The following is a 27,439-nucleotide window of genomic DNA, read 5'->3' as shown; positions in this document are numbered from 1 at the left end:
TTTAATTTAAATTATATAAAAACAATTACGTATAAATAATATAAAATAAAGTTTGAATAAAAATTTCTGATGGTTAATGAAAAATGGGTCCCACGCAGCCTCCGTGGCGCAATTGGCTAGCGCGTTCGGCTGTTAACCGAAAGGTTGGTGGTTCGAGCCCACCCGGGGGCGTGGATACCTTTTTGGTGGATATATGGTTTATAACTTCTTATGATCATCAATATTCCTTTTAGTTTCAAGGATTGGAATCAAAACTGTGTTTCGTTTTTGTGTGAAAATGTGTACACATTTGCGATACTCAAACAAGTAATATGAATTATTTTTGACATCATACTGGGATGCATATATTTTGACATTTTTAATGCTTTCAACAGTCTCTCGTAATGAGACAAAAAAAAATCATAGTTTAGGAATTATCACAACCAACCCTACCCGATGAAGAAAAATCCGCGAAGAATGTAAAACTCCACGAGAATTAAATGAGGCAGGGGGTTTAAAACAAATACGACTAGTTTTACAATATAGTGTCTACATTGGGGTTGATTTTCAAGGAGGAGATGTTATTTTGCTTTGCTCAATAATGAGTAACGATTACAAAAATAATACGAAAAGTTTTCTTCGAATGGAAAGCTCATCTTAATATGGCATCGTCTAATTTCTACGTGATTCTATCACACTTTGCCCTAGCCTTTTTACGCAGCAGTGTGGCATATGTTTCGACTTAATTTAAACTGTGCAAAGATGATCCAAAAGTCGTCCTGGCTATCACTGTCTTAGCAAGGTTACGTTATCATAGCGGTATCGTTGGACATGTATTTCGAATACGTTTTTTGTTTACCTAACTTAACATGTTACCTAATGAGGTTAATTTGAAGAAATTTTCAAGATGAATGCATCTTTCGTATTTACATTGATCCGGCATCGTTTGTAAACGATGGCTCGAGGAAATAACACAACAAGTGATGACAAAAACTGTAATACGCAAAACACACAGCACTGTTCAGACTTCAAGACCCAGCTAGTCTTCGCTTAATCTAGTAATTTTGTGTTCGTGTTTTTACATGATAATTTAACTATAGCTATACAATATAAACCGTTGAGTGTCGTTTCAGCTCGATAAAGGCTTCCATCGGATTTGGAACATTCCACTAATCAACCCACACCGATAGCTCTAGTGTTCCAGATATACGGTCATGAATGCCATCAGGGCGATTCCAAGTAACAGGGCAGCAAACTGTTTGAACGATTCCCAGGGGCTCGATTCATCCAGCAGATCCGGCAGCACGGTAACGAGCGCAATGTGCAAGAAGCCACCGGCGGTGAACGGAGCAATCCAGGATGTTTTCGCTTCCAGTGCGGTCGTCGCACCGCTACCACCGATAGCGACCAGCGCACCGAGCAAACCTGCACCGGCAGTAAGCAGCTGGGCCTTGGCGGCGTCCCAGCGACTAAACCCGGATCGCAGGAGGATGGCAAAGTCACCGACTTCGTGAGGAATTTCATGCACTGCAAGCAAAGAAATCACAAAGGTAAGTAAGTCAATGCAATAGTTAACAATTTCGCTTATCTGTGGTCATCCGAGACTTACGCAGAATGGCGAACGTGGCCAGTAGACCGTGCTGTAGCGAGACGAGGAAAGAACCGGCCACGGCTAGCCCATGGGTGAAGTTATCGATCGAGTTAGCGAGCAGGTTCAAATATCCAGCCACTTTCTTGTGGCCACTGTCATCGCGCGTCTTCTCGCCCGCACTGTTTCCAGCTAGGAAGCATCCGTTCGGGACATCTTCGATGTCGCACGAACCCTTTCCGTCTCCTCCGCAAAGACCGACAAAGCCTTCCGGTAGCTTTCCGCCGCTACGCCGCAGCAGACAAGTAGCGATTTCGACGCACTTGGGCTGCGGATTTTGCTCATCCACGTTAGCGTAGCCGGAGAACACTTTCTCTACCATGGTGAACAGCAAGAGACCACTCAGCACCCAGAGGCCGCTACGGAGCGACGGGTGGCCATCGGCCGTTGGGCCTGCCGCCAGCTCATGTTCCCATGTTTCGGGCAGCAGATGTAGGAACACGTCGCCTAGCAGACCACCCACGGCAAAGCTTAACAGTATTTTCAACGTTTTCGATTCGGCCGCTGAAACAAAAGAAAGAAAAAAATAAGCAAAAGTACGATGTTTACATAGCGACTAATAGGGATAACGAATTGAAGATGATCTTGTAAAAAGTTGGTCACTGCAAGATGGCACGTTTTGCTTGATATATTGAGATAGCGTCCGGTGGGATCCAAGTGATAGCAACGTGTGCCATAAAACCGTCAGCATGATCTGGCAAACTGATTAGACGGCCATAAATTCGTTATGTCTAGATTTTCCAGTTGGCATGCACTGATTGCCAAACCAAAGAGCATGTCGCGCAACGGAAGCATATCGCGGCGGTTGTGTCGCTTGCAAACGGCTCAACAAATAAACAAAAAAACCTTAGGTAACATATGGCCTTGGAGCATGCGGTCGAAAAACCTCATGGTATGGGGTGTTCTCGAATATGTTAAAGGGGAGAGTAAATTTTAGAAACGTTTTCTGAGCGCACGTTCACATACGCGTCACAGGTATCGTTTGTTGATCGCAAGGCAAAAACTGCGTACTACGTTTGTGGAAGAAAACGCTAACACTTACGATCGCTCAGCTCCGACTCCTTGCCGTCTTTGGTTGCGTCCGGTATGATGAACATGGGCAGTATGCCGCTCAATCCGATCAGGGCAGAACCGAGCAACGAGTACACCCATGGGATGTACCCGATCGAGCTGACAAATTCCGGTACGTAGTGGTTCATCTCCTGGTATAAATACACGAACGTTTCGTCCAAAAAGCTGGTGGTTAGATTCATCATCTTCGATGTCGTCCGATCGACTAAAGTGCTGGGCTTGTTATGCCAAATGTTGGCAGCGAATGCTTCGTGTTCTGCAGGAGCACATTCAGTGATCAACACCACGAGATCAGCCTGTTGCGTTCGGTTGACCGGTTTGCCGTACGCTGAGAATAATGCCGGCGCTGTTGGATGATTTAGTTTCGCTGTCACTACTAATACCGCTGCACAATGGATGTACGGAGGCACGCAATCAGTTGATCGCTTAGGCTAAAGAACCGCGGGGCATTTTCCACGAAATCAACCGAAGAATGATCGAATAATTTGGGCCAGAATCGCAAATAACTAACGAGCCAGTCGCGTTCGCTATCGGTTGAATATGTTTCCTGTTCGCTCTATTTCTCGATCACCTGCAGAGGAGAGAGAATAAGAACGTTAGAGGGTTTCAGAACTAAGCAAAAAAAAAAACTTACTATAATCAAGAATACAATTTTGAACCGCGGATCGTAGCAGATCGAATTTACGCGTCGTATGCCGTTCGCTTCGTAGGTGCTAATGGCACAAGCAGCTGAGTATGTTCGTTTTGCTAGAGGGATTGCAACAACACGATACCCGCTGCGCGGACCGATGACCAAGATATCAGTTCACCGCGCATGTACGACGGAGAGGGCGAGCGAAAGTGATAACACAACAATGCGTCATAAGTAAACGCACGCCAAAAACTGCCCCACTTGCATTGCCGTAGGGCTCCTGCTTTTGCTCTTTTTCCTTTCGGAGACTCACCATAATACACCAGCAGGACCTTCACACGACGACAGGATCGGTAACAATAATAACTTGCCCTATTTTAACCGCAAGTTCGTTGCCTTCAAGACGCGAACGGACGGAGGATTCTTTTGTCAAGCACTTTACGTTTGGTCCTATGATACGGATTTTATATTTTTTATTTGCTCCATCAATGCCAGGGATACTATCCACTGCATTCAATCGAGTGCCGGTCACTAGTGGAATAGTCACTGACCGAGCACGGGATCACTTGGTGCGCATCGAGCTCTGTTAGGTGAGCATATCTCGCGCGTCGCTCCTCGGAGAAACATGTTTGTGTGGCCTTCGTCGAGCCGCTTAGTGAGAGCAGCTTCTCCCCCACTTATCAGCCGTTTCGAGAGCATTGCACACGATCGAGAAAGAGAACAGCAAACATGGTTTACCAAGCCGGGTGGAGGGTGAAAACCATTTCTGCGCACGGCTCCACCAACCATTCGCAGTAAGCGTGCCGGTTTCTCTCTACTGCGCACTAGCAACCATTTGCCCCGGTCCCGCTTCCTTCCTACCGCCCCGCCAATGCAGGTCGGCCGTGTACTGGGACAGGGAGGGCATTAGTATTCGTCATCGGACGGAAGGCGAGGGTGAGGAAACCAGTATTGGTCGTCAACCATTTGCCACAACCATGTACTTTTCTTTGTTCGCTCGCGCGCTGACGGACGATCGTAAAACCATCCAGTCATGCTCTCTATCGGTGGCGAGCATTTATTCTAACATGGTTTGCCGGTGATGTGGTTTCTATGACACACGGTGGTGAGTTGTACCCACCGAAGTGCTTTGTTCGCACGTTTTCTTCTGCAGGACGGTGTACTTTATGTTTTTTGCTGATAACATACCATGCCAACAGGCCGCAACCATTTGATCCTTAGCGTTTGCAGTCACAGTGAGCCTTATCGCAACCGTCGTAAAGTGGTTGTACGCGTGAGTAGGCGTTGGATGGTTTTTACATGACAGATAACAGATTCAGCGATACGAGCTGCAGAGCCTTCAGTAACCGGGTAGTACTATAAGATTTTTAGTAATGAGCAACGAACAGCATCTTGTTCGGTGTATAATGGCGATCGTTAATCTTTCACACGATTTCCGTCGTAAATTGGTTGATCGTGTTTCATGCACAATTGTTACTTTTGAAGTAAAGCGTAAGCGTAGCCGATTTTATAATCTACAGAAAAATGTTATTGTTTAAAGAATATTGAAAGTACGCCATTCATAGTTCGCTATTCGGTATTCTATGCAGCAAATAGGATAGCGGAAGGCAGTTCCGCTACTTATGTAAAACCACACCTTCCGTATCCTTGAACTGTGTGTTCGTTATGGTAAGCCATTTACAGGAGTGCGTAAACCCCTTTGTAAAACAGTTACAACAATAAATAATTTCATAATTCTAAGCCTGAAATTCTTCACTTTGTTCGAAAATGTATTCAATGTTCTCAAGAACACATGAGCAAACAACGCTTATAATGTAGAAATGACGAAACACGGAAATGTCCCAAATTGTTTTACGTTAATACACAAATTACACTTTGCATGCGTAACGTACCTTGAACCCAGAGATGCTAAGATTTCTATAAGCTGAACGGCAAAATAATGGAATACCACGTAACTTCAAGACCAATTTTAAAGCTAATATGTTATTACGACTGCGATCAATTTACTCGTTTCCGATTTTTTAAACACACATTTGTTTTGACAGCACCTAGCAAAATAAAGCAGACTACGCATAAGGTTGCTATAGCATAGATGTTTTGGAAGAATCACTATCAAAACAACTAGCAAGAGTATTGTACACACGTTCAAAAATATTATAGTTTTTCACAATTGAAAGCATTGATGAATCAAGTACCATATAATTTCCTTTTTATTAAAATGCTTGATAAATCTAATGTGCCCACCGCATGTGTAAGTGTTGTGTAAATTTGAATTCTGACGGCACATCTGAAGTAAGGTGCCTATCGATGGGTGATCTTCTAGAAAATGTATATTATTTGTATTCACAGTTAATCAATAATATACTGCAAACATCGCATATTTGAAATTGAATTTTCTGCAATTTACAATTTTATAATATGTGTAAGGAAATTGAAAAAATGCAAATATTTTCTTATTGTTAATTTAATTCAACAACACTTCTAAGCCAACCATAAGAAAGCGCAATATTTTATCATAAATTATTGTTTATGATTTTAGTATTTAGCCATATAGAATAGTCTTTATACAATGAAACACTGTGTGTGGGATTTTTTGATATATCAGTGAGAAAAGCTAATATTTTTATGAAACATTTATAAAGTAAATTATGCGCAGTTCGCACTTCCGTTCGAGCCTAACTGAACAATAATTAGTATCATTTTTTCACCTGTCAATTACTCTTTGCGCCAAATTTCGCAGCCACAAACACTACTCGGATTTTACGGTAAAACTCACAAATAGCAAGTTCTTTCTTTGCTTCTAAGCATCCGCAGATGTTGCATCAAATATTACAACTATCTAAGCATTCCTAGCAAAACACAAGGTAATGAATGCTTTTCGATAGATGATTTTGTGGATATTGTTTAATGCCAGAGTGGTTAACGGTATTTGTTCGCTTGAAAGTAGCTGGCGTTTGTTATTCTACTATTTTGTTTTGTACTTCAGTATACAAGTTTAAACACTTTATCAACCTGCTTTTATTCGTGTATTACTATCACTTAATATCGGTACGTGTTATTTTTTAGTCATCTATATTACACTTCATTCTTGGTGGAAGGTGAACAATTTTGCCTCATCCGCCAAGCAATTCAAGGGACCGCTAGTACTGTCGAGATATCTAATTGGTGTTACGTTCCTGGTGATATAAACATTTTTCGAAGCTGCCCAGATCGAATGATGGATAACGTAGTGAAAGCCGTGGGTGCTGCGAATATTGAGAAAATAATTGACAAAACATCATCCAACCCGGCGATGCAGCATTTCCAGACGAATGATTCAAGTGCTAGTACCAATGACGACGAACGTGTCGTATTGCATGCCGACCAAGCCAATAAAAGTGGTTGTGCTTTCGAAACACCGACGACGGATAGAAACCTATTCCGATTGCAAAAGTGCTCCACGAAAATATTTGGCCTCTCGCCCGTTTCGGAAATTGCCGCTGCACTGCAAGACTCTGGCCTGAACTCTCCCAAATTGAGCCTGGAAAAATTGAAGCTAATTCGCACAGTCAAAGGTATGTTTCGACACAATAATAATACTAATAACACATAAACAATATAGATAGATGTAACCATGTATCCTGATTCATCAAAATCCCAAAAGTAGTCCGCTTTTCAATAAGTTCAACGTGTGAACGATTTTCCTTAACCTTAGCATGATGATACATGTTGTAATAAAATGTACTTGACTTTTATTTAGCAATTGCTCCTTCTACGGTAAACCAAAAACAACAGCTGAAATGAACGATCCTTAGTGGATACTGCAACCGTAGCGAACCTGCTGTTTACATTTTCCGTTACGCTCCATATAGACGCAAGCGCTGTTACACCCCTTCGCAAGGAACCACGATCGTTCATTCTCGTGTTGGAAAATCATTGCTGAAGTGCATTAGTCGCGGTACAAAGACTGCGAAGGACACGCGCAGCCCGTGTCCTTTGGTTTGTTATAAATAGACCACCCCTGCAGACCGGGTTCGATTCCGTTTGTTGGATTCTCCACCCATTTAACGCTTCCCGATCAGCTTAGATGTTTGCAGCTGTGAAGTAGAGGGAAACCCTTTTCGTTGTGTCCTTCGTCGCCACGGATATTGTTGGCTAGGCAATGGCAAACGTTGGAGCTGTAACAGGAAGCAAACGTTCGAATGGAAAAAGAAAAACATGCAAGATCAGTTGCGACTGGAGAAGACATTAAATTTAATCCAAAAGAATGTCGTCCAGAAAGAGTAATAAGAGAATTTTCAATTGTATACTAACTATAGCCATAAGTTGACGATCGAGTGTTTCGGTAGACAAAGTTAGAGCCAGGATTTTATGCAAATGAAAAAAAAAGGGATTCATTTCAGAGTCATGATCGGGAATGCATTTTTCCTTCCCGTATCCTTCTCCACGCGCATTATGGAACAGTCTTATGGAGTGCATTTTCAGTTTTATTTTTCTCGCACGGCAACAGAACTCCTTTTATCTTCCATCTGTCACTCAGCCCATTTTTGGCATCGGCAGAGGAAATGCAAATTGCTGGATTCCGGATCTTTGGGCGCCAAACCACACCACCAGACTCCTTTGGAATTGGCGCTCATATTGAAGACGGGTGTTGCTGTTGGTGCTTAACAAAAAAGTTTAAATACCCTCCAAGGAAACGATGTATGCAAGCTATGACGGACTGGCCCAAAAAAGTGGAAGAATTGGGATCTTGATTTTTCTTTCCTATTTTCTTGGGTCGTTTTTATACGCGCACTCTCGATGTCCTTGCGTGCGTCTTCGCCGTCGGGCTCGGGCTGCCGTGATCGTAACCCTCGTCAGTGGCAATCTTGCCGGCAAAATCCTGGCGCTACACCCCGGCGGCTTCGGGGATTATTACCGGTTTGCGAATCCCCGAGCGTATTTTCTCGGAGCGTGAATAGCTGAAGGAACTGGAGTCCCTTTAAATTTTCTTAAAAGGTCCTGCTTGTCGCCGTCGTCGCACCGTGGTAGTCCCTTCAACGACTTGAACTGCATTCTACTGCAATTGTAAGGTGTGTTTGTGCGCGTAAGCACACGGTTCGTTTGCTAGCCGGTCTACCCCTTCCGGATTCTTCCGGTTTGCGGCCGGCTAGCGGACCCAGCTTTGCAGCTAGAAAATCGAAAGGACGAAAACGCACGCGCGCGCTTATGCTAGCGCCAGAAGAGGCAGCGGTGGCACCAGCATAGCCCTCCGTGAAGCATGCTTGAAAATGCGCGCGGAACCGTCCCATGGGGGGTTTCCCTGCTCAACGGGAAATATAGGAGTGCGCGCGCATTTTCCTCAAGGTTCATTATGGGTACGCTCCAGTGACTTTCGTGCGGTCCTTTTTGAGCGCGAACGTTGCCGAGCCTGTATGGGTGGTGGATGCATTTGTGGATGGCAATTTATGCTGCCGCCTAGAAAAGCGGCATACTCTCGCTCTATCGCTCTTTTTTCCGTCCTTTGCTAGCGCTAGCATGTCAAAGCAGCCCGATGGGTTGCCGTCTTCGGGGGCATTTATAATTAGGTATGAGTGTAAATACATAATGCTAGGTGTAACTAGTAGCGCTAGGCGCGCACTTTTTGGGCCGTACATTTGCCCAGACCGTTGCTCTGGTACAGGTACAATTTTGTTCTTGGAGCCGGCTGGAGAGGGGGCCCGCATTGCAGCAGGGGTCTCTAGATTACTCTTTGAGGTCCCTATTCTATTCGCGCGTTTCGGCGCGAAAAACCATACCTATGTGGCAATAGGTGTTCTCTTGGCGCCAATCGCTCGTACAACACACCCGTGGTAAACCGAATGAATAGGCTTTTTGGCGGGCATCAAATACGATACAGTTCTTAAGGATCAAGGTTTGTTTAATCATTTTTGTTACTTCGTTCGTGACACATGTGTTCAAACTTCTCTGCACAAAAATATACATGCAACGGTTGCTTTCGAATGGACGCTTTTATCAGAGTTTAATCTTATTTGGGTAGCGTAATCATACCGGTATAATTATGCGGGTCGAGAAGTGTAAATGAAATGGCGATAATATTTGAATCATACTTGGCGGCAATTTTGATAGTCGAATTACGAATAAATCCCTTGGCGTTAGGCCATTGTTCTCAATTACAATCGTAATTATTCCGCTGCATTGAATGGGCCGCAGTGTGCATGGTGGCAGAAAATTGCCCATTTCCATCCCACATCCAATACATGCGAATACAGCGAACACTGATTACCATTTAAGCTGAGGCTTGATTAATGTTTGCACTCCTACCGCGCATGCCAGCTCAATTGTCCAGTTTACCCCGTTACAAAGAACCCCCGATGGCAATTTGCAGCCGAATGCTGACACGTTTGGGTTTCCCGCATTTGCACGGCAGCGTTGCAGAAGCCTAGCAAGAGTGGTAACTTCGCTCCACCTGGTGGCGGTTTAGTGATCCCGGGCTTTGACCCGGTGTCGTTGGCGTTCGACGTAAGCAGAGCTCAAGATCAAGAAGTCACTTCAAGGCTATACCGGAAGTCTGAGGTCACCAGTTTGCTCCATTTGATTCAGTTCCTGCCGGCTGCGGTTTTCAACCGAGCTCGACCATACTGCACAATGCACATGTGGGAGAGTTTAGAGCGAGGGAAGAAAGGACAAAGAATGTGCAATTACGAAGGGAACAAGGAAAGCAAGAGGTTAAAATATTGGCTCGCTCGGAACAAAAGGACGATCGAAAAATTGCGAGCACGAGCCAAAATTATAAAGGAAATGTTTTCTTACATTTCGATCTAGACTTTAAGGTAAGGATGAAGCAAAGGCAAGGAAAGCCATTTACGTCGATGAAGTCTTTTGAATGCAACTCTCTCGAGGTGTGGGTCGCCAAAAGTTTGTCTGGCGTCGATTCGATTGTACCGAGTAATTTTTGATTCATATAGTGCACCAACGATTGGAAGGCGCTAAAGGCATTTGGTGTTTCCTTTGTGTACCTCATTGCCAGGTAACTATTGCAGGCATCATTTAACGCATTTGTTTAGAATTGTTTAGTATACTTTGAGCAGACTTCTATATTTATCGTTATTTGTTTTATGTTTAAGTTTTAAAATCAATATCAGTCGTGAACTTTCTACATTTTTCGACTAGTGGCGCCAAATTTTGGAATTATTTTTTTCATTTATTAGGAATTTTAACTAAACTTAGCATCATCTGGTATACGGTTCGAGAAGTACGGGTTGCCTGTGCGCAAGTAGCGTGAACTGGGCCACACATTTGTACGCTAATGACGTTATGAATGAGTCCTTCCGACGTGTGTAACTATTTCCTGCTTTCTGCTTTACGTCCGCGATCGACCAATTTCTTGTCACGGCAAGTGCATTATATTTTTTTGTTGCCACCCCAACAGCAAGGTCCTTCTGTTGGGTTCATCCTTGAATTTCCCCTTTTTTGTTCCTTTTTTTTGCTGCGAGCAGGAAGAAGATGGGTTCACGATGTTCCCGTGGTCAGCAAAGCGTGATCGTCAGGACACGTGCCCGATAAGCGGTCGATGCAGCAACGGCGATGTTGAGCGGGCTCCCCAAGGACCTTCTCGCACGAAACTGTTTGTTAGATATTCATTTATTCTCCTTCGAAAGGAGTAATTTAGACTGCCGCAGTACCGCATGCATTGTCCCTTCTTGGCTCCTGTCTGTCGGCCATAATGTATCTACGTTTTCAAGTATATATATACGCGGGTGTTTTTTCCAGAATCAAGATAAGCTGGGAAAGCAGTCTTCCTTTCGGGATAAAAAACTGTAACTGTAATACAGCTTATAAAATGTGCTTGTTTTGGTTGGAGTACGGTCAGTGACACAGGAAAAGGTGAAGCGCAGGATAAACTTTCTAACCACATTGATGGCATTGAAAGTTAGCAAAACATCATATAAGCCGACTTTTGTTTCCACAATAAAAAACTAGGTGCTGTAGATTTTGGTGGTTCAAAATTGGTCACTATTACCTTGCGCAGGATACACAGGAAAGAACCCATCTGGCAGAAGCACGTGCCAAGAACTGGTGGGTTTAGGTCGCGTGCTCGAATCGGTATGCAATGATACGTCCATAAAGTAATTAACTCATCCTTATCCTTCTTTTCTGCCGCCGCGTCACGGTCCGAGTGATGCCGAATAGCCTTGAAGCAGTTGTGGCTACGAAACTTATGAATAATTAAACACTGCCCAATCGTCAGCCATTCTACTTCATACCTCTTCGCCTGCTCGTCTCCTGAAACCGTTCGCAAAGGTGCAGAACTAGTGGATCCGGGCCCCAAGACTGCTCCTCGAGCTGGGACATATTGGGAACATTTGTAGGTTGTCTTGGACTATTCGTCTGCGGACAGTTGTGTGCATGTAGCAGCCACAATTCAATATGCGACCTATTTTAGGAAGCATGGTGAGCTGAGTAACAAAAGCGATGCAAGTAAAAAAATTGGATAAAAAATCGAAACAAAGCTGCTTGTTCTTTGTAAATGTATCGTGCAAAGGGCATATTCTGCTGTGTGACCCCGTGCTTTTCTTCGGTAGCTATGCTGGCACATTCATATGGGGGAGATCGTTAAACTCTGCGCTCCTTCGCGTCCTGCGCCGTCCAGCCGTCACTGCTCAGCGCGACATGGTTCAGAATAAGGGCGTAGCGCAAAAAAAAAGAGTAACACGGGCACGGCACCTCACTCTAAAAGTGGTAGCGCATTGCGCCGGCGCGCTTCGTACCATTTAGAGAGAGGGTGAGAAAGTGCGCCAACATGACCATATGTTAAAATTATCGGTCGGTCTGCCAGCCGGACGCCCGATTCGTTGTCGGGGGTATGGTTCTCCCGCTGATATCCTGGCATTGATCAGTCACGTAACAAGGACTATAGGGCTTGCAAGTCTAAACTCGACTGTGCGGAGTTCATTCTATCGCTACGAAGCCTCGGCATGGTCTGTACGCGTATGGTGGTGCTGTTTTAATATATCCTTCGAAAACCATTGAGTGCTGTTGAGTGGGGGTTCTTCTTGGCTTATGGTTTAACTTGGTATGAGGGGAACCATTCCATTGGTTTGCTAAAAGTCTTAGAAACGATCCTGTCGACGTCAATGACTTTCGATGGCTGGGTGCTGTTTGAGAACCCTTAAAATTTGACACTGAAAATAAACCCTGAGTCGAACCTATAATCGTGTAGCAAAATAGCATATCCGTAAAATGTTGTCTACTAGTTTAATTTTGTGTGTTTTATTATTGGCCGTATGATTCTTAAATATTGTATATTTTACCATACAGTGAATACATTTTTAATTTTTTTTTAGTAAATTACATGTAACATAACAATGCTTGATTTTGATAATAATGTTATATGAATTATTTGTCTATACAGAACGAAACACTTTATTCCCAGCGTACTTTCAAATTTCGGTATGTCAAAGGACTCTGGTCTAAAGTAATTAGCATTTACTTTGCGGTTGACCAATTCTTCATTCCGATCGTACGCTCACTGTTTCTATCTTAGCCAGACGGTCTCATCGTATCTAATATCTAATGTCGTAGGATCGCAGCCCGTTCTGGTTCAGGAAACTACACTGAACTGTCGTTTGCCAGACCCCAGCATGCTCCTCTGCTCGGTTGATGACCTCGTCCCAGTTGTAGATTTTCTGTTAGCGCGAGGGCTCTAATTCTAATTTTTCCCTCCATTTTTCTCGGTTTCCATTTGTGGGAAAAGAAATATCTTTGCTATTGCGGCAAGCGGCGTATTCTCTCTCTCTCTCTCTCTCTCTCTCTCTCACGCAACTAGTTGACACCTTGAGATGCGACTGATGTAAAGCAGGACCATTTCCAGTAGCAGCCTGATGTTTCTCTTATCATGGTAAAATGTTTATCGAGTCACCGATAAGGAGTTGCCATTGATTTTTACTACCCAAATGGAACATTTTGAACGGATTTGGCGCGTGCTTAGATTTGTATCGGCTTACCACCAGCGTGTCGAAATAGAGTAGTATGACAAAAATCGTCGGCTGGGTGAAGAAATTCAAAGGGCGGGGGCCTCAGGACACAATGGAAGGCTGACTTCGTGCAGTCGTGGCGCTGGATAGTGAATGAGGGTGAGCTCCTTAAGGAACGGAGAGAAAAGCTGTCAGCTGTTCACGTCTTGCGAAGGGCACGCGCCGAAAACGGTTTCTTGTTCGTTTTCTTCGTCCTGCATGCGTTGCGTGTGTGCCGAGTCACCAAGGGCTCGGAAGTAAGTTGGGAAATGAAATTTATTACAGTTTTGTTTTTGTTGAATTTTGTTCGTTCGAGGCCTAGTCCATGGTTACACTCCAGTTAAGATCACCTTGCCAGACTGGAATCGGTAGCTGTGCGACATATGGGCTGCAGGCCGGGTGTGGTGACGAGAGCATTGAACTGACGGATCTAGCACAATCCTACCCCAATGGTCTGAAGGTTTCGGAAATGAAATTTGTCGCTGCTCGTACACAGAGGTTGCACTGCACTCAGTATGCTTGATGTACATTGGATTGTAAATATAACATCTCGCAGTTGAGCTGGATTGTTCATACATTTTATTTTATTTCAACAATAGTGCTGCATGCAGTTTTGGCAGTACCCCACTGTTCGGTACGGTTGTGTATAATTTAATTTCTTTGGTCCGTAAATGATGCTTTACAATAAGAGCATTGTGCACATTAGGAGGTCACCACGTGCCGGTGAATTGAGCATTTGCGCCAAAACGCTTCTTTTATTCTTATAATCATTAATGAATGTAGCTGCCTTTTTTGTCTTATGTTTCTATGTTTTAGTTATCGCTAGTATACGATCTTTAGTAAGGTCTTTAATCAAGGTTTAATCGAGTGATCGCGAAGAAAATGAACGCCAAATGTATTTACTTGCTAGTTAGCTCGTGAAAAAGATCGAAAAGCAGCAAAATAAAGTTCCCTCCAAAATTGTGCTGTACGATCAGAGTGTATGTATTAGTTTTCAGAAAAACTTCCCTCCGAAAAATCGACGTATTTTGTACCGTTTCATTTCTACACACGTTTTCCCGCCTAGCTCTCGATCCCTCGATGTTTAATCTTAGATCCTTCGCCCGACTTTCTGCCGGAAGGTAAAAGGTAATAGTCATAAATCGGAACTAAATCCCTCGCATTTTCAGGGAATTTCTCGTCTTCGGTCCTCTCTCAGTTGCAACTTTCGGTTGTTTTGATCCTTCCCCTAGACTTGCTGCAGCGTGATTTCCAACTCTGCGTCAGCCAGACTGACTGTCGATGGATGTCAAATCAGGATTTGGGCAATGTCTTAAAATATTCTGTGCCCCTGCGACCGGTAATGGTACCGGATGGTAATAACTCACCACCCCAAAAATGTTGCTCGAATCGGAAGTAGGAAAATGAAACCGCTTCACCTTGGGACTCCCATGGTTCGAGGATAACCTAGCGGCTGTGTGTAGGAAGGGAGTAGCAATGCAGCATCATGTTAATACTGTTGTTACGCACAGCGTTGCCGTGGCGTTTAAGGATATATGGGACGAAAATGCATGCACATTCAGGCGTTGGTATGTTTTTAAGGAAGTAATATAGCCCGATCCATAGACTTCGGGGCGCTTGGAGTCTCCGACGACGAGGGTGATCACATACTTTCACAGTGGGTTGCTATTGTTGAATTAGATTTAGAAACATGTTAAAAAGGTTTCCGTTATTTGTATTCTATTACATTTTGTGTTTAAACATGTAACATTTGTATTCTATTACATTGTGTGTTTATTGTCAGTTCTCTCGTTATATTTTTCTTGATTGTTTTGCTTTGGTTCGTTTAAAATTTTTCGTTTTCAAGATTATATTTGATTTAAAGTTAATTGCAAAAATGCTAAAAATCAAAATGTTTAGTTCGAAGTCAATGACATTTTATCGTGAGATTACTATGAGCTGGATCAAAAACGCTAACGCGGCGTCCACATAAAAAAGTTAATGAACTGCGTTTTTTGCCGGTGCAGTCGTGCGACCAAACGGAAATGAGTATCTGCGAAGAGTTGAAACGAAAACCAACATGATAAACCAACGAACTCAAAACTGGATTATTTTGGAATCTCTCCATTTGATTCCGGGTGTTCGTTCTCGTTTTTTTTTGGCTCACCGTCTTGATAGTCTTGGGCGTCATAGAGAAGCGAGGGACAATTAAAATCTTTAGCATTTCAAACTGCTGCATGTACCTGGGCAGGTTCGGCAGAATGGAAGGAGTTGTGCAGTGTGAGACACCAGATATCGGGAGGCAGTATTCAAATGCAGAACAGTCCTGCGCGGGGAAGATGTCAGAGTTAATAGTAATGCGGAAAGTTATGGTTATTGCATCCTTTGCATAAAGAGTTTGTGGGATTTGTTTATCGCGCGCTATGTGGAATCATCTGGCAGATTGTGGCTGATGTGTAACTGTGCATTTCACTGTGTGAGAACCTTTCAGCAGTCTCTCATTAAACTTAATTAGTTGCATATTAATGTTTCTGTTAGTGAAAGGTTGCCGCTTTTTGTGCAGGCTGTGATTTTTTTCGCCTTTCTTAATAACGCTTGAAGAAGGATTTTAACGTATTTCTTGATTATGGTCTAGAACATCTTCAGGCCGATGAAGTAATTTCTTGTCGTGGAATTAAAAAATACGAGTCAAACTTTCTATATTACTTGTTATCAGATTAACGTATAGCAGTGCTAAATAATAACTTCATTTGTCTTTCGTATTTGTTGGTTCTTAACGTGTTTGCTTGCATTCCATGATGCAACTCAAGTATGATTTTTCTGTATTTTGTCAAGAGCTACTTTAGTAAGTGCATTTTGAGGTACAATTCGTCCCGAAACGGTTCTTGCTGTATAAACACAGTTGCAATTGTTTTATCACAAACGCTGCAGGCCATCCCTAAGTAGCACACCACAGGACAAATTTCTCGCGCGTACGATCTACTATAGTTCGAAGTGTCTCTTTTTTTTCTTTTCCCGCCTCGATCCTCACAATTATAGTTTCCTTTTCTGGCACACTCTACCCGCCAATTCTTCTGTTTTGCCCATTGCCGATGGGGTTAACTTACGATCGTCTTACGTACAACCGAATTTGCGAAGAAAATGTTATAAAGAATAACGTAACGAAAAGAGGGAGAAAGTATTAAAGGAAAATTGACAAGAAATGCTTACTGGGGTGCAAGATACCACAGTTTCCCTTTCATACACTATAGGCTCACAGACGCTGCTAGTCCTCCGTTCGCTACATCCTTTGCTGGTTTGATAGCGAATCAAGGTATGAATAAATTATCGAATTTCATTGTCCAATCTATACCGTCGGTGGGCCCCTTAATTTATTGGCCGTAATTAATCCCACGGAGTATCGATTAGAAAGATAGCAAGCTTCTTCGAACGGGAGGGAGATAAAGCGATTGCGCGAGCTATTTAGGGAGCGAACGCAAATGCAACCGCGTCTCCGAAGGATGTTGCACAAAACATGGAAATTGCAACCAAACAAAGGTTTCGGATGAACGAAGGAACAGAAAGAAGGTTTCGGTTTGGCAATCACACGGGCCGAGGATCGCGGTGCGCTTTCTCGAATGCAGGGAAATGGTGTGATAAAGCGAAAGAATGGCATCCCACAGGGTGTGACTATGCTAATGTTGGTACGCGTTTGCACACCAACAATAGAAGCAAATTAACCGAGCCGAAATGCAGTCTTTGTTAGAAAGGGAACAGGACCAAAAATGCCATGGGTTAGAAGGAGAAAGATATTTGAGAGCTGGAGGGGATGATTAGATACGATTAGGAGTTGATGCAAATAATAGCAGCGCGATTTGCGTGTGGAAAATCACGCCTGCACGCACACGCGCATATGAAGAATCGTTTTTCTTTCTCATTGTGTAAGGATCCCCGGTGATGGTAGGGAATTTCATTGCTAATGGGAAACAGTTGCTAGTGAAGTGTAAAAAAAACTGAATTTCGTTCGCGAGAAATCAAAAGTCAAAACAGTAGCGAATCCAGCTGCTGCTGGCGCCAACATTTGCTAAACAAAACACTTAACGATTCGTGCAGATGCATTTCGCCTGCAACTGCAAAAAGCCATATCGTACCCTCACGAGCGTAAGGAATGCCGCCTCTATCTGGCAACAGATACTGTGCAAAATATTGCGCGCCTTCACCGGAGCGTCTTGGATTTGCTTAGAATTTCATTGCCGCACACCCTTCGCTGCTTGATAGCGTTTTCCTATAGGGCGATTTCTTTTTGCCATTGATGAAGTGAATAGGACATTAATTTCTTGGTTTGAAGCCGCAGCCGGGGATGGAAACGCAAAGCAAAAGATGCGCCCTGTTGCACGGTTGCTTCAGCGGGGACCGTGGTTTTTGTGCGCCTGCGGAAGGATGATCATCAGGATCAATGATTTATCAAACGTCAATCGAAGGTCCTGTTTCTTGTGCGGCTGTGTGGTTGTAGTAAACGAATTTGAGCTTCGACGGGTTCGTTTACCTGCGTCAGGTCGGTGAACCAACGGGCACTGTGCCTACGGTCGGGGTACGGTAGGGATGAGGCGCACAGAAGCGGAAAACTGCATCGAAGGAAACATCCCGCCATCGGTTGGAGAAGGAACGAATCCGGGGAAATAACCGTTCCCGTCCCAAAAGGGAAAGCCAACCGTACCGAGTGGAACCGTTACGGAGCGAAATTTCAGTTTTATTCGATCCCAACGGTGAGAGTGAAACTGATGGAATGAAAAGTTCCTTGACCAGAAGCCAGCCGTGAGCCTGTGATTTTTCCCGCTGCAAGTAGGGAAGGAACTAGACTGTTTGGATTAGTTGCACAATTAGGATCGTTGTCTTTCGCCGATTTCCCCGGACGATTATGTTCGCTGTCGAGGGAAGATTTTTTTCCGTTTGAATTCGTGCAGCGCAAGGATCACCAACGTCGCCAAGATGATGAGCGTGTGGAATGAGATAACACATAAATTATGAATTCCCTCTCAGGGGTGCAGATGAGGGCAACGGTGGACGCAGCTGGACGCTGAAAGGATAAGACGCGCCATGGGACGTTACCGTCACGATAACCCAACGGTGACGATTTAAGGATCCGCCAACTTTCGAGTGCTCTCCGGCACTAAGATCCATCCAAATTACCTGAAAGCTGCCCGCGAAAGGGAAACCTTATGAGACGGTTTAGTGCCGGGCTGGTCCCTTAATATTTCATTCCTACTGCTGCACCTCGCTGCAGCTGGACCGCGAGACAGTTCGCGATGATGGGTCTCGTGAGGGCTCGCGGGTCCCACGAGACCCTCCATCCGGCTCGAATCGACCCTCGGCCTCGGCAGCTGTGATTTATTTTTATTGCTAATCAAAATAAACCGTAATCTTGAAGAACAATGCCGGCCCGATCGCGTAGCACGCGGAAAAGCTGACCGCGGACCTCGCGGGCCCCTTCCGATCGGATCGCGGCCCTCTAATAGCTGGAAGCCGTACAAGAGCAAGGATTAGGCTGCGGGACATCGCGAGAGGTCAGCCTAGCGCCGGTGTAAGTCAGTGACCCTTACCGGTTTCTTTCGCCTTGAAGTACCCACTACCGGAGGGATATGATATCGGCCGGCCACGACCGGGCACCCTTGACTGGCCACTTCAATCTTTGGTTTTACCGCACACCGCGCTGACCGGCCGGCCAGTTGGGTGGCACCTCGCACCTGGAAGGGGGAACGGTTTGCCCTCAAGCGTAAAACAAACGAACTTTCTTCCATTGTTTCCGGGCGTCTTGACCGACGCGCTATCATGCCCTTTCATCGCATTATTCTAAGCCATTCTTTCCGAGGCCGCTTCTCCACGTTTACGATTTATTTACCCGCGAAAGATCGCGTGTAATGCAGCCGGAGATAATGCGACCTCGCGCACACCGCGCCCAAGGGTGGCACGGTCAAGCATGCCGGCCGGCCATCTTCATTCGTGTCCTGCACGGTCAGCCGCGGTCCGCGGAAATTAATGCATAATTAAACGGCCTGACCCTAAGGGCGCTGCGGGCATGTTTCTATTCCGCTATTACTGGTCAGAAAGTGGTTACAGGCTCGAGGAGGGCCAGAACTTGGCTGACGAAATGTGAACCTACTTGACTCGCGGATAGCCATGCTTGCCTGCCGGGCCAAGTCTATTACTGCTAGGCTCTCGCGGATTGTCTAGGCGCGGCTCTTGTTACTGCGAAGCATTGAATCCGACCGATGGTGGACCGCTGCAGGGCTGCTAAGCGCGAATACTTGCAGGGCTTTTGGTCGGTCAGCGGGCCCGCGTATTTGAAAGGATGGTGTCGACGGTACCACTGCATTCTGGGATGCATTATTTTACCGGTGTCGATGGACAGTGCGCTAAGTGAATCTGTCACGCTTGAATGGAATTGTATTCTAAGGCTGGTAGGACGAAAAGGCTGATTGAAATATGAATATCCAGTGTATTATTCGATTACAAGCAAGGGGCTCTCCTTTTTTACACCTCGTGTGTACACTGGAGCTTTGTTCAGATGATTGTGAAAAGGTGCTATAAGTCTAGTTTTCCTTTTAAAGGAAAGGAAATCATGCAGTTTGTGTTGCTTGTGTAATTTAAGCACCAAAAAAAACCGATGCTCATGGGGTTGTGGTAGCATTTAGTCACTTTCATTAAAGCTTTCGTCCAACGTGATTGCTTGAATTTTAATAAAATTCGCTACTGACCTTGTTTTGAGATTCAATACTCAATCTTTTTTGCGTTATGGTCCTCTAAAATACGAGATATTGTGTGTATAGCGCTAAGGCGCTGCTTATATGAAACGAGTGACATCATTGCCTTGTGTTCCGTTATCAGCACATGCCTGTTAGCCGTTGACGCCGGCTGGCGAAGAGATTTGTGCAAATTCTAGTTGCACGCCTACCTCCGTTTGTAGGTCACTTTCAACGGAAATTCTCGTTCATTGATTGTCTACGACTGATCGCGGACATAAGAAGAGGGGCTTCGAAGTAAAGCGCCGATTTGGCGTCGTTTACTGGTTGGTGCGATAAGAGATGGTGCTGCTGTTCGGATTTCTCATTCATGAACTGTTTGAGACGTCCTCAGAGGGAGGTGTGCGATAAGATGATAGGAATCCGCGCGCCGCGAAAATGAGGCTCTAATACATGCAGCTTGCGGCATCGGTGGCAAAGTGCACCCTTAGCGCAAATACGCAACCGCTCCACATTGATAACCTTCGGGAGGGTGGCAATATTTTTGGCGCGTTTTTTTTTTTTCAAAATAATTCTAACCTTCGCCCCTTTAACGGTGCACTTTTGCGCGCCTTTTCGCCGTCTGCGATTGAAAAGGATAGGCCTTGAATGAGGACAATTTATGGTTGCAACAATGTTTCGTTGTGATGCATTGTAAAAGAAAATTATGGCATAACGAGACACAACTTAATAGATTTGAATTAAAAATAATAATAACACGTACTCCCTATCGCAACTGATAATGGTGACGTGTTTCCTTCGGAGCGTCCGGTACGCTACGGTTTGGCGCAAAATTTACGTTGCAAAGGGAAGGCAACAGATTTATTTTAGGATTGAGCTAGATTGTTGGTGGCTCCTAAATGTTTAAGGCTGGTACTATACCGGTAGAAAAAAAGATTGTTTATGCACTCTTCGGCAACAAAGGAGCGTTGGCACAGGCAAGACACCGTAATAAAAATGCGCTCCATTCGGAAGAAAATCTGGTAGGGCGCAGAAAAAAATAACCTTACCTAGGATATCCTTAGCGTTCCCTCTTAGTGGAGTGATGTCACCCCTAGTTTTTTTTTTTCAAATATGGGTACAGCTTTGTCGGAAATATCCCTAGAACGCGGGAATTGGTGTTGGGAATGTAATTTGGTTAGACATTTTAACGAAACCCGCCTGCAGTCAGCGCTTTTGTGTGGAATATTTTGTTCCGTGTTGTAGTGAAATATATTCGTTGTAGCAAATGCAAAAAAGGATAATGATTGATAACATTATCATCGCTGCTATCTTTAACTTGCAACTGGGAAACGTGCTTGTGATACGGTCGCGGTGAAATGCACCGTCTCGAGAATAGAAGGCAAAAACATTTCAGGTTAAGTGTTGTGATTCTCCTGCTGCGCTCCAGCAGCGCCCGGAAGGAAAATTGTTTTGTCACCACCGAATTCATGCATAATTAAACCAAGTCGGGTCTGATTTCTGGGATGAGATCAGTTGCTGAGGGTATTATTTTCTTTGGGCATGGGTGCATTTGTGAGTTTTTTTTACACTTTTGTAGGCATGAGAAATGTGGCACACATTTACGGTTGTGCATAAAAAACGGTAAATCAAAATGAAAACACGTTAGAGAGCTGCACTAGTCGGAGATAGTTGACAATTTGATGATACCAGTTTGGGAATGTAGCTCTCTGGCTCAGAACCGTTGGTAAATGATTAATCATGCCTTGCCTTCGAAACGTTGCGCACACTGGAGATTTTTTTGTGCCGTTTTCATTCGGATGACTGGTGTGGTTGACGGTATGGAAGTTTTGTGTTTGCATCGATGAAAAAAAAATGGTAAAAAAACGAAAGTGATAGAAAAAATCATCAACGATTTGGGAGGATTTCCACTTCTCGGCATTTATGTGCTCGTGCCCGGTTTTTCCTGTTGTTGGGAAAAACCTCGCATGGCCCTCTGTACACAGGGCACTTACAAGCCGGACCCCGGAACGGGGTGATGCATAAATTACAAATTTCAAATTAAAATAATCGTATCTGCTGTGCTATGTAGAAGATGCTGTTCGATCTTGTTTGTTTTAACTGGTGAGGGAAGCTGCATCCATTCACCTATGTGCCAAGGATGACGATGCGTTCGCATTTAGCCATTGCTTTCGATCTCGCAGCAATCTTCGGTCTGTGAAGTGCGACAGCAGTGTTGGGCACTTTAAGATTACGCAATCAGGCAAACGAAAAGTTCATCTCGATCCTGCGATGATAAGGGAAAAGAGCGTGCACATGTACTTGCCGAGCGGCACTGAACCAAGCCCACCTTTGGATCGCAGCACAGCGGAAGAGGTTAACTGGTTCTTCAGGTTGTTTGTTTGGACGTGCTCTCGGTTCTGAAATGGTCATCATCGGTTGGTGTGTGACGGTCATTGTTTTTCCTAAACAGAACCGTTTCGGGTACCCAGGCTACGCCGTTGAGAACAATGGTAGGGAGTTATTAGATTTAGCACGGATAATTCTGGCGTCCACTAAAACGCCCGAATCATGGCTTAGGGTCCTGCATCAGCAGACGAATGAACGGATCTTTGAGCATTCGTCGGATTTCGAGTTTTTACATCTGCTTGAACTAGTTTTGATTAAGCGATCATATTGACCTTTGCCGTGACGTGACATCTTCTGTTTGCTGATGCCTTCGTGGTGCGCATTATGTACAATTTCAGGACTCAAGTCGTGTCCGATACGGGCTTGAGGTTGGCGAGGACAGTTATAACGTGTTACGGAAAATGTTTGCAACGGATTGTAGCCTAGTCCGGTTCGACGAGTCTGGGAATCATTGGTCGGAACCACTAGTATTTCTACTGCGTTTGTGCGATGATTGATGCCAAAGAAGGAGAAACAACGCTTTGGATGAATTCGTCTCATTTATATAGCTTAGATGGGACAGGATTTTTGGTTCACCATCGTTCTAGCTAGATAAGGCTTGCTAGGCGTGTACTTTTTATAGAGGTTTATTTGAGCCCGTTGCTTGTAAGGTAGAGAACGATATATTTTTATTTCGCAGCAAGAAAAGCAGCTGAATCCATTGGTTTCAGCGCTTTGATTTTGAAAACATTGTGATTTGGGGAACCATTTTACTTTCGTTATCATGTTTGATTGTCAAACCGATGCGTAGAAAAACTTAGTTTTCTACATTTTGCAAGCGATCAATCGTGCTTATTGTGCGTAGAATGGCTCTTTTTTTCAGAAAGCAAACGTTTCCGGTGTCTGTCGGTTTGCTCCAAGGCAAGACGAACGTAATGCTTTGGAATGTGATAATGCGAAGACCGATGTAGAGTTGATCAATATTTGCTTATCACTTTTTTGAGATTGTAGGCAAAATGGACTAGAAATAGATTCTAGCGGAAATGAAACGAGTGTGTTGTTTATTTGCTGACGTCAGGCTTTCGATACGCACTATAAGGTTTGATATAGAATTTGACTAAACATTCACACTTAAACGATTGTCCTAGCCCTATATGTTTGTGAGGTAACGCGATGGTTTTTAACGGACATCGTAGTGCCCCCATCTTTGCTCACAACACACAACAAGTGTGTAAAATCCTAGAGCCATGTTGCAGACACTTGCCTTTTCGTCCGTTGAAAGAGCTGGTGTTTCAGTCGACCTGGTCGATGGTCATTGGAGCGTCAAATAGTCCCCTTGCATTACGTTTCTTTGGTCTCTTCGTTTTTTTACTTTAAATACGGGCACATATAGTGAACGTCAAACTTCTCATGCACGTCCATTTCCTATTGTCTCTTCTTTAGTTAATGTTCGTTTCTTCCATCAACTCCAGCGATGAGTAGCTAAAAAAGTTCTATTTGCAGAAGCCTTAACGGTGTTATTGATAAGAGAGCAAAATTTTCAATCGATTTCTTCATTCGAGCCCTCCTGCAAAGCTCAGTAAGCCTCAATGCTCTCCATTGGACAACCAACATTGCTACCAACATAAACTTTTTCTCCCGCCTCCAACTCATTTCTTTCTTTACTCACACATGCCTTCAAATTATCCGCTTCGAATGGGGGGAAAATGTGTACAGCCTTACCGAAATTGTGCACGGAAGTGTGAAGACGCGTGCCCGGGCTCAGGAAAAAACGAACACGCGGTACACGATCGAGAAGGCTAACACAGGTGCAACGGTCAATAGACTGCTCAACGGTTTTTCTTGCCCAATGTCGGCGGTTAGCAGAAGGCTTGATTTGTTTCTGAGCGAATGCCTTGGTTTGGTGGTTGTTCTCTGCTTTCATCCTGGAATCACAACCGAATCGAGGGCCGGATGCAAACCGAGGTAACGATAATTTCCCCGGCAACTCATCGCTGCGCAGTTCCTGTCGTTGGTTTTCGACTGGTTCCCGGCTGTGTGGCGTTTTACTTGCGTTGCACACGGCCTACGATGTTATTTGCACGGTTGAAAGGACACCCACCGACAATGCTTGGGTTTCGTGTGCTCCTTACTTTCAGGGATAGGCTCTAGAAGGAGACGGACTTTCATCTCTCAGCCATTGTCTCTCGCTGACGAATGAAACGTATTTCTTATGCTGCGCACGTGTTCAAACATGATCGGCTGTAGTTTCACCGGAAGCTTCTACCGAATTCTTATGGAAATTTGGTGCGCCGAGGGCGAGGTTCTCTAGGTTCGGGTTAGAAAATGGTCGGAACTGTTTTATGACACGCGTGTGCCTAAATGTAGACTTACAAAAAAGGGAAAAAGGTCACATATTGTGTGCTCGCTTTTTTTTTAAATTCAATGTGGTCTGTTCGTGTTGGCTTTCGATTCATTCCTGATGTTCATTATTGCTATATATATATATACGCACATGCCTTCTGTCAAGTGTATGGCAAGCAAAAATTTGCAATACAGCTTTCCAGAAACACGTGTTCAGCAAATGAAGACTGGTACGCTTATATAAAGTATGTGTGCATATGTAAGCATTTCGTTCTATGTATAGCTCAGTATTGCTATGTTTTTTTAATTTGTGATTAATCATTGATGTTGTTAAGATCTTTTATAGTTTAAATTGAAATTGAATTCGTAGAACACCGACTGCGTTTATGGTATGGTTCAACCGTATGCGTCTATGGAACGCAAACATACCCCTGTACGATATCCTTTGCTTTTCTTTGATGTGCTTCTTTACAGTTTTAGGATCTTACTTAATCTCTTGTTTAATACATCCCTTGTATCCCACAAACAGCCAACATCGAAAGTGATGACAGGGTGGTGTATTCATAAGGCTTGAGATGCGTTTCCTTCCTTTTCCTTTTTTTTCTATTATATAGATCCTTGCAATCCCTGTCTATCTCTGATCCTAGCGGATGTTTGCAAGATTATAATGTGTATGTAATCGGAAGTAGACACTTTTGAGTAGAAGTATTTTTTTCTCTAATAGCTGCGCTGTTGTTCATTTTGCGAAAAGCTTAAATATATGCTCTTCAGTACGTCTTTTAAAACAAGTATTTTATAGGTCGCGGCACTTCCTGAAAATTAATTGATGTTGTTCATATAATAATGTGATATTTTTTCCGAAGAATGTCGTCGCAGGTGAAGAGTGATTTGAAAAATAGCCAGAAAACCTGCATGCTTTTGACAATTTATTAGCTAAGTATATTTTCTTACGTATTTCGATAAGCATGGACCTTTTTTCTTAAATACAAACTCATGAAATAAGTTATTGTAAGTCTTTGTTATGTTTTGGCTTAAACATTTTTGTCCACTTTGTGACCCCCTCCCCTTCATATCCCCTGTATGACCTGGCAGTAAAATCGATGAGATTGTTTGTAAATCGTTTCTTACTTGATAAGGTGTAGAACAGCTGCCTTCCTATCAATAAGCTTTTCTACATTCTGTAGAAGTTTATGATTGATTCTTTGGAATTTTTAGAATAGACTTATGTACCATACTTGCGATGCATTTACTTAACATAATCCAAGATATGAGTTAAACCGTCATAGAGTATTGATTACATTTCGTTATTTTTCTATTCTCTAATTCCTAGAAGACAAATTTCAACACGTGACTGATGAGAGTGAGATAACGTCATCCACTAAATGTTCCACCAGCAAAGAGCAGCTCCCGAATGCAGACGAGTGTTGTCAAAATCTTGACAATGTCGACGGCGACATCAAAGACGATGGATCCAGTCAGTGGCAACAGCAGCAGGACGATGCAAAGATGTTGAACCACAGGTAGGTAACAAGTGATCATATTGCACAATCATTATTCTTTGTTTCTTGCAACAAAATTTGGCGGTCTATTTTATCTGTGACATATTTTCCTTTTTTGCCAATTCTTTACGGTGATAATTAGGTGGCGCCAAGAAACCTTTTACTCTGAGACAGGTTTCTTTTCGTGTGTCTTTCTCTGCTCGTTGCAAAAAAAAAATAGCTCTACAATTACAGTGACACTGAAAACAATGATTAACTGGAAGTCATTTTTCACGTTTCTCTACACTGGGGTGTGTAACAAGTGCAGAAAGGTCACTTCAAAACTGTGTAGGACGAGGGTCGAGCGGAAACAATAAAGGACGAATAGGATGACTCTTTGCAATTCAAACCCAGCGCATGTTATGCATCGATGGGAATGCAATTGTTTGCGCCGCAACGAACGTAAAACCGTAGATATCCCTCACGGAGCCTTCTTTGTGCATGTCGATATGGTCGCTTGTGATGGTTGCGTTGGCGTAGAGACAAGTGTTGGCTTGAAAAGTGTCTTGTTGCTTTTTTGCAATGCTTTCCATTTGATGCTATCATTCGTTAAAAGGTCATTGGGACGGTTTTCGTAAATCGTCTGTTGTTCCTGGCATGGTCATTTATCATGTTTATCGATGGGTTCGGTAAGGGGAACCCTGGTGCGTTTGCAGGAATATTCGATACACTTGTGCTTCTAGGGTAGGCTTTTTCAAAGTAGATCCGATTCGGAGATCTGTTTCTGGCGTGAGATTGAACTGCCACATTTTTCGAAAATAACAATTAAAAAAATCTTTTTGTCGAAAGCACAACGATTGTTTCAAAACATTACCAACGTTTTCCTAATAAGGGGCAATATTATGGTTCATGTTTAAAATTGGATTAGCGTTTGTTCGTAATAGAAACCACCTTAAGGATGATCTAACTGCCTGCTTTTCAAAGTGATTTCTGTAACACGGATCATGAATAAGCCGAGGTACTGCTGATTCTGGCAATAACATTCTCGTATTCTGTAGCTTTCCACTTTTCTCTGTTAAATGCCTGGAATTTTATAATTTATATGTGGTAGTTTTTTTTCATTTTTAAACTATTTTTTGCCATATTGTTAAATTGTTACCTTTTTCGCGCGTCGAACGAAACTGCACATATCCGAACTGTTCGAACCGCAGTTATCCCGCGGAGAACGTACTGGGCCTGGGCGAAGGTGT

General features: G+C 43.7%; 2 protein-coding genes and 1 non-coding gene across 3 annotated transcripts in view; 2 read left to right on the top strand and 1 right to left on the bottom strand.

The window, feature by feature from the left end:
• The first annotated feature begins 97 nt into the window (after positions 1 to 97).
• On the top strand, positions 98 to 171 carry Trnan-guu (transfer RNA asparagine (anticodon GUU)). The gene has a single exon. It is a non-coding gene; the product is annotated as a tRNA-Asn (tRNA).
• LOC128730509 (zinc transporter ZIP13 homolog) lies at positions 125 to 2,921 on the bottom strand. The gene is made up of 3 exons (XM_053823559.1): positions 2,670 to 2,921; positions 1,589 to 2,131; positions 125 to 1,506 (listed from the first exon to the last, which is right to left on the bottom strand). The coding sequence occupies exons 1-3, from the start codon at positions 2,881 to 2,883 to the stop codon at positions 1,172 to 1,174; spliced, it is 1,092 nt and encodes a 363-aa protein (XP_053679534.1). The 5' UTR covers positions 2,884 to 2,921; the 3' UTR covers positions 125 to 1,171.
• A 3,625-nt stretch (positions 2,922 to 6,546) lies between these two features.
• The window catches only part of LOC128720031 (uncharacterized), a 91,924-nt gene continuing 71,031 nt past the window's right edge, over positions 6,547 to 27,439 (top strand). The window contains exons 1-2 of the mRNA XM_053813679.1: positions 6,547 to 6,883; positions 26,042 to 26,231. Of these exons, the coding sequence (XP_053669654.1) occupies positions 6,547 to 6,883; positions 26,042 to 26,231 (527 nt within the window). The remainder of the gene's footprint in view (positions 6,884 to 26,041; positions 26,232 to 27,439) is intronic.

Source organism: Anopheles nili, chromosome 2 (assembly GCF_943737925.1).
Source record: "Anopheles nili chromosome 2, idAnoNiliSN_F5_01, whole genome shotgun sequence".
NCBI lineage: Eukaryota > Metazoa > Arthropoda > Insecta > Diptera > Culicidae > Anopheles > Anopheles nili.
Note: the sequence above shows the minus strand (reverse complement) of the source record. Positions and strands in the feature narration are given on the sequence as shown.

Coding starts and splice junctions, on each gene's coding strand:
- LOC128730509 (XM_053823559.1), bottom strand. CDS start 2,883: ATGATGAATCTAACCACCAGCTTTTTGGACGAAACGTTCGTGTATTTA. Junction 2,132..2,669: donor GGAGTCGGAGCTGAGCGATC/GTAAGTGTTAGC, acceptor CTTTTGTTTCAG/CGGCCGAATCGAAAACGTTG. Junction 1,507..1,588: donor GGCCACGTTCGCCATTCTGC/GTAAGTCTCGGA, acceptor CTTTGCTTGCAG/TGCATGAAATTCCTCACGAA.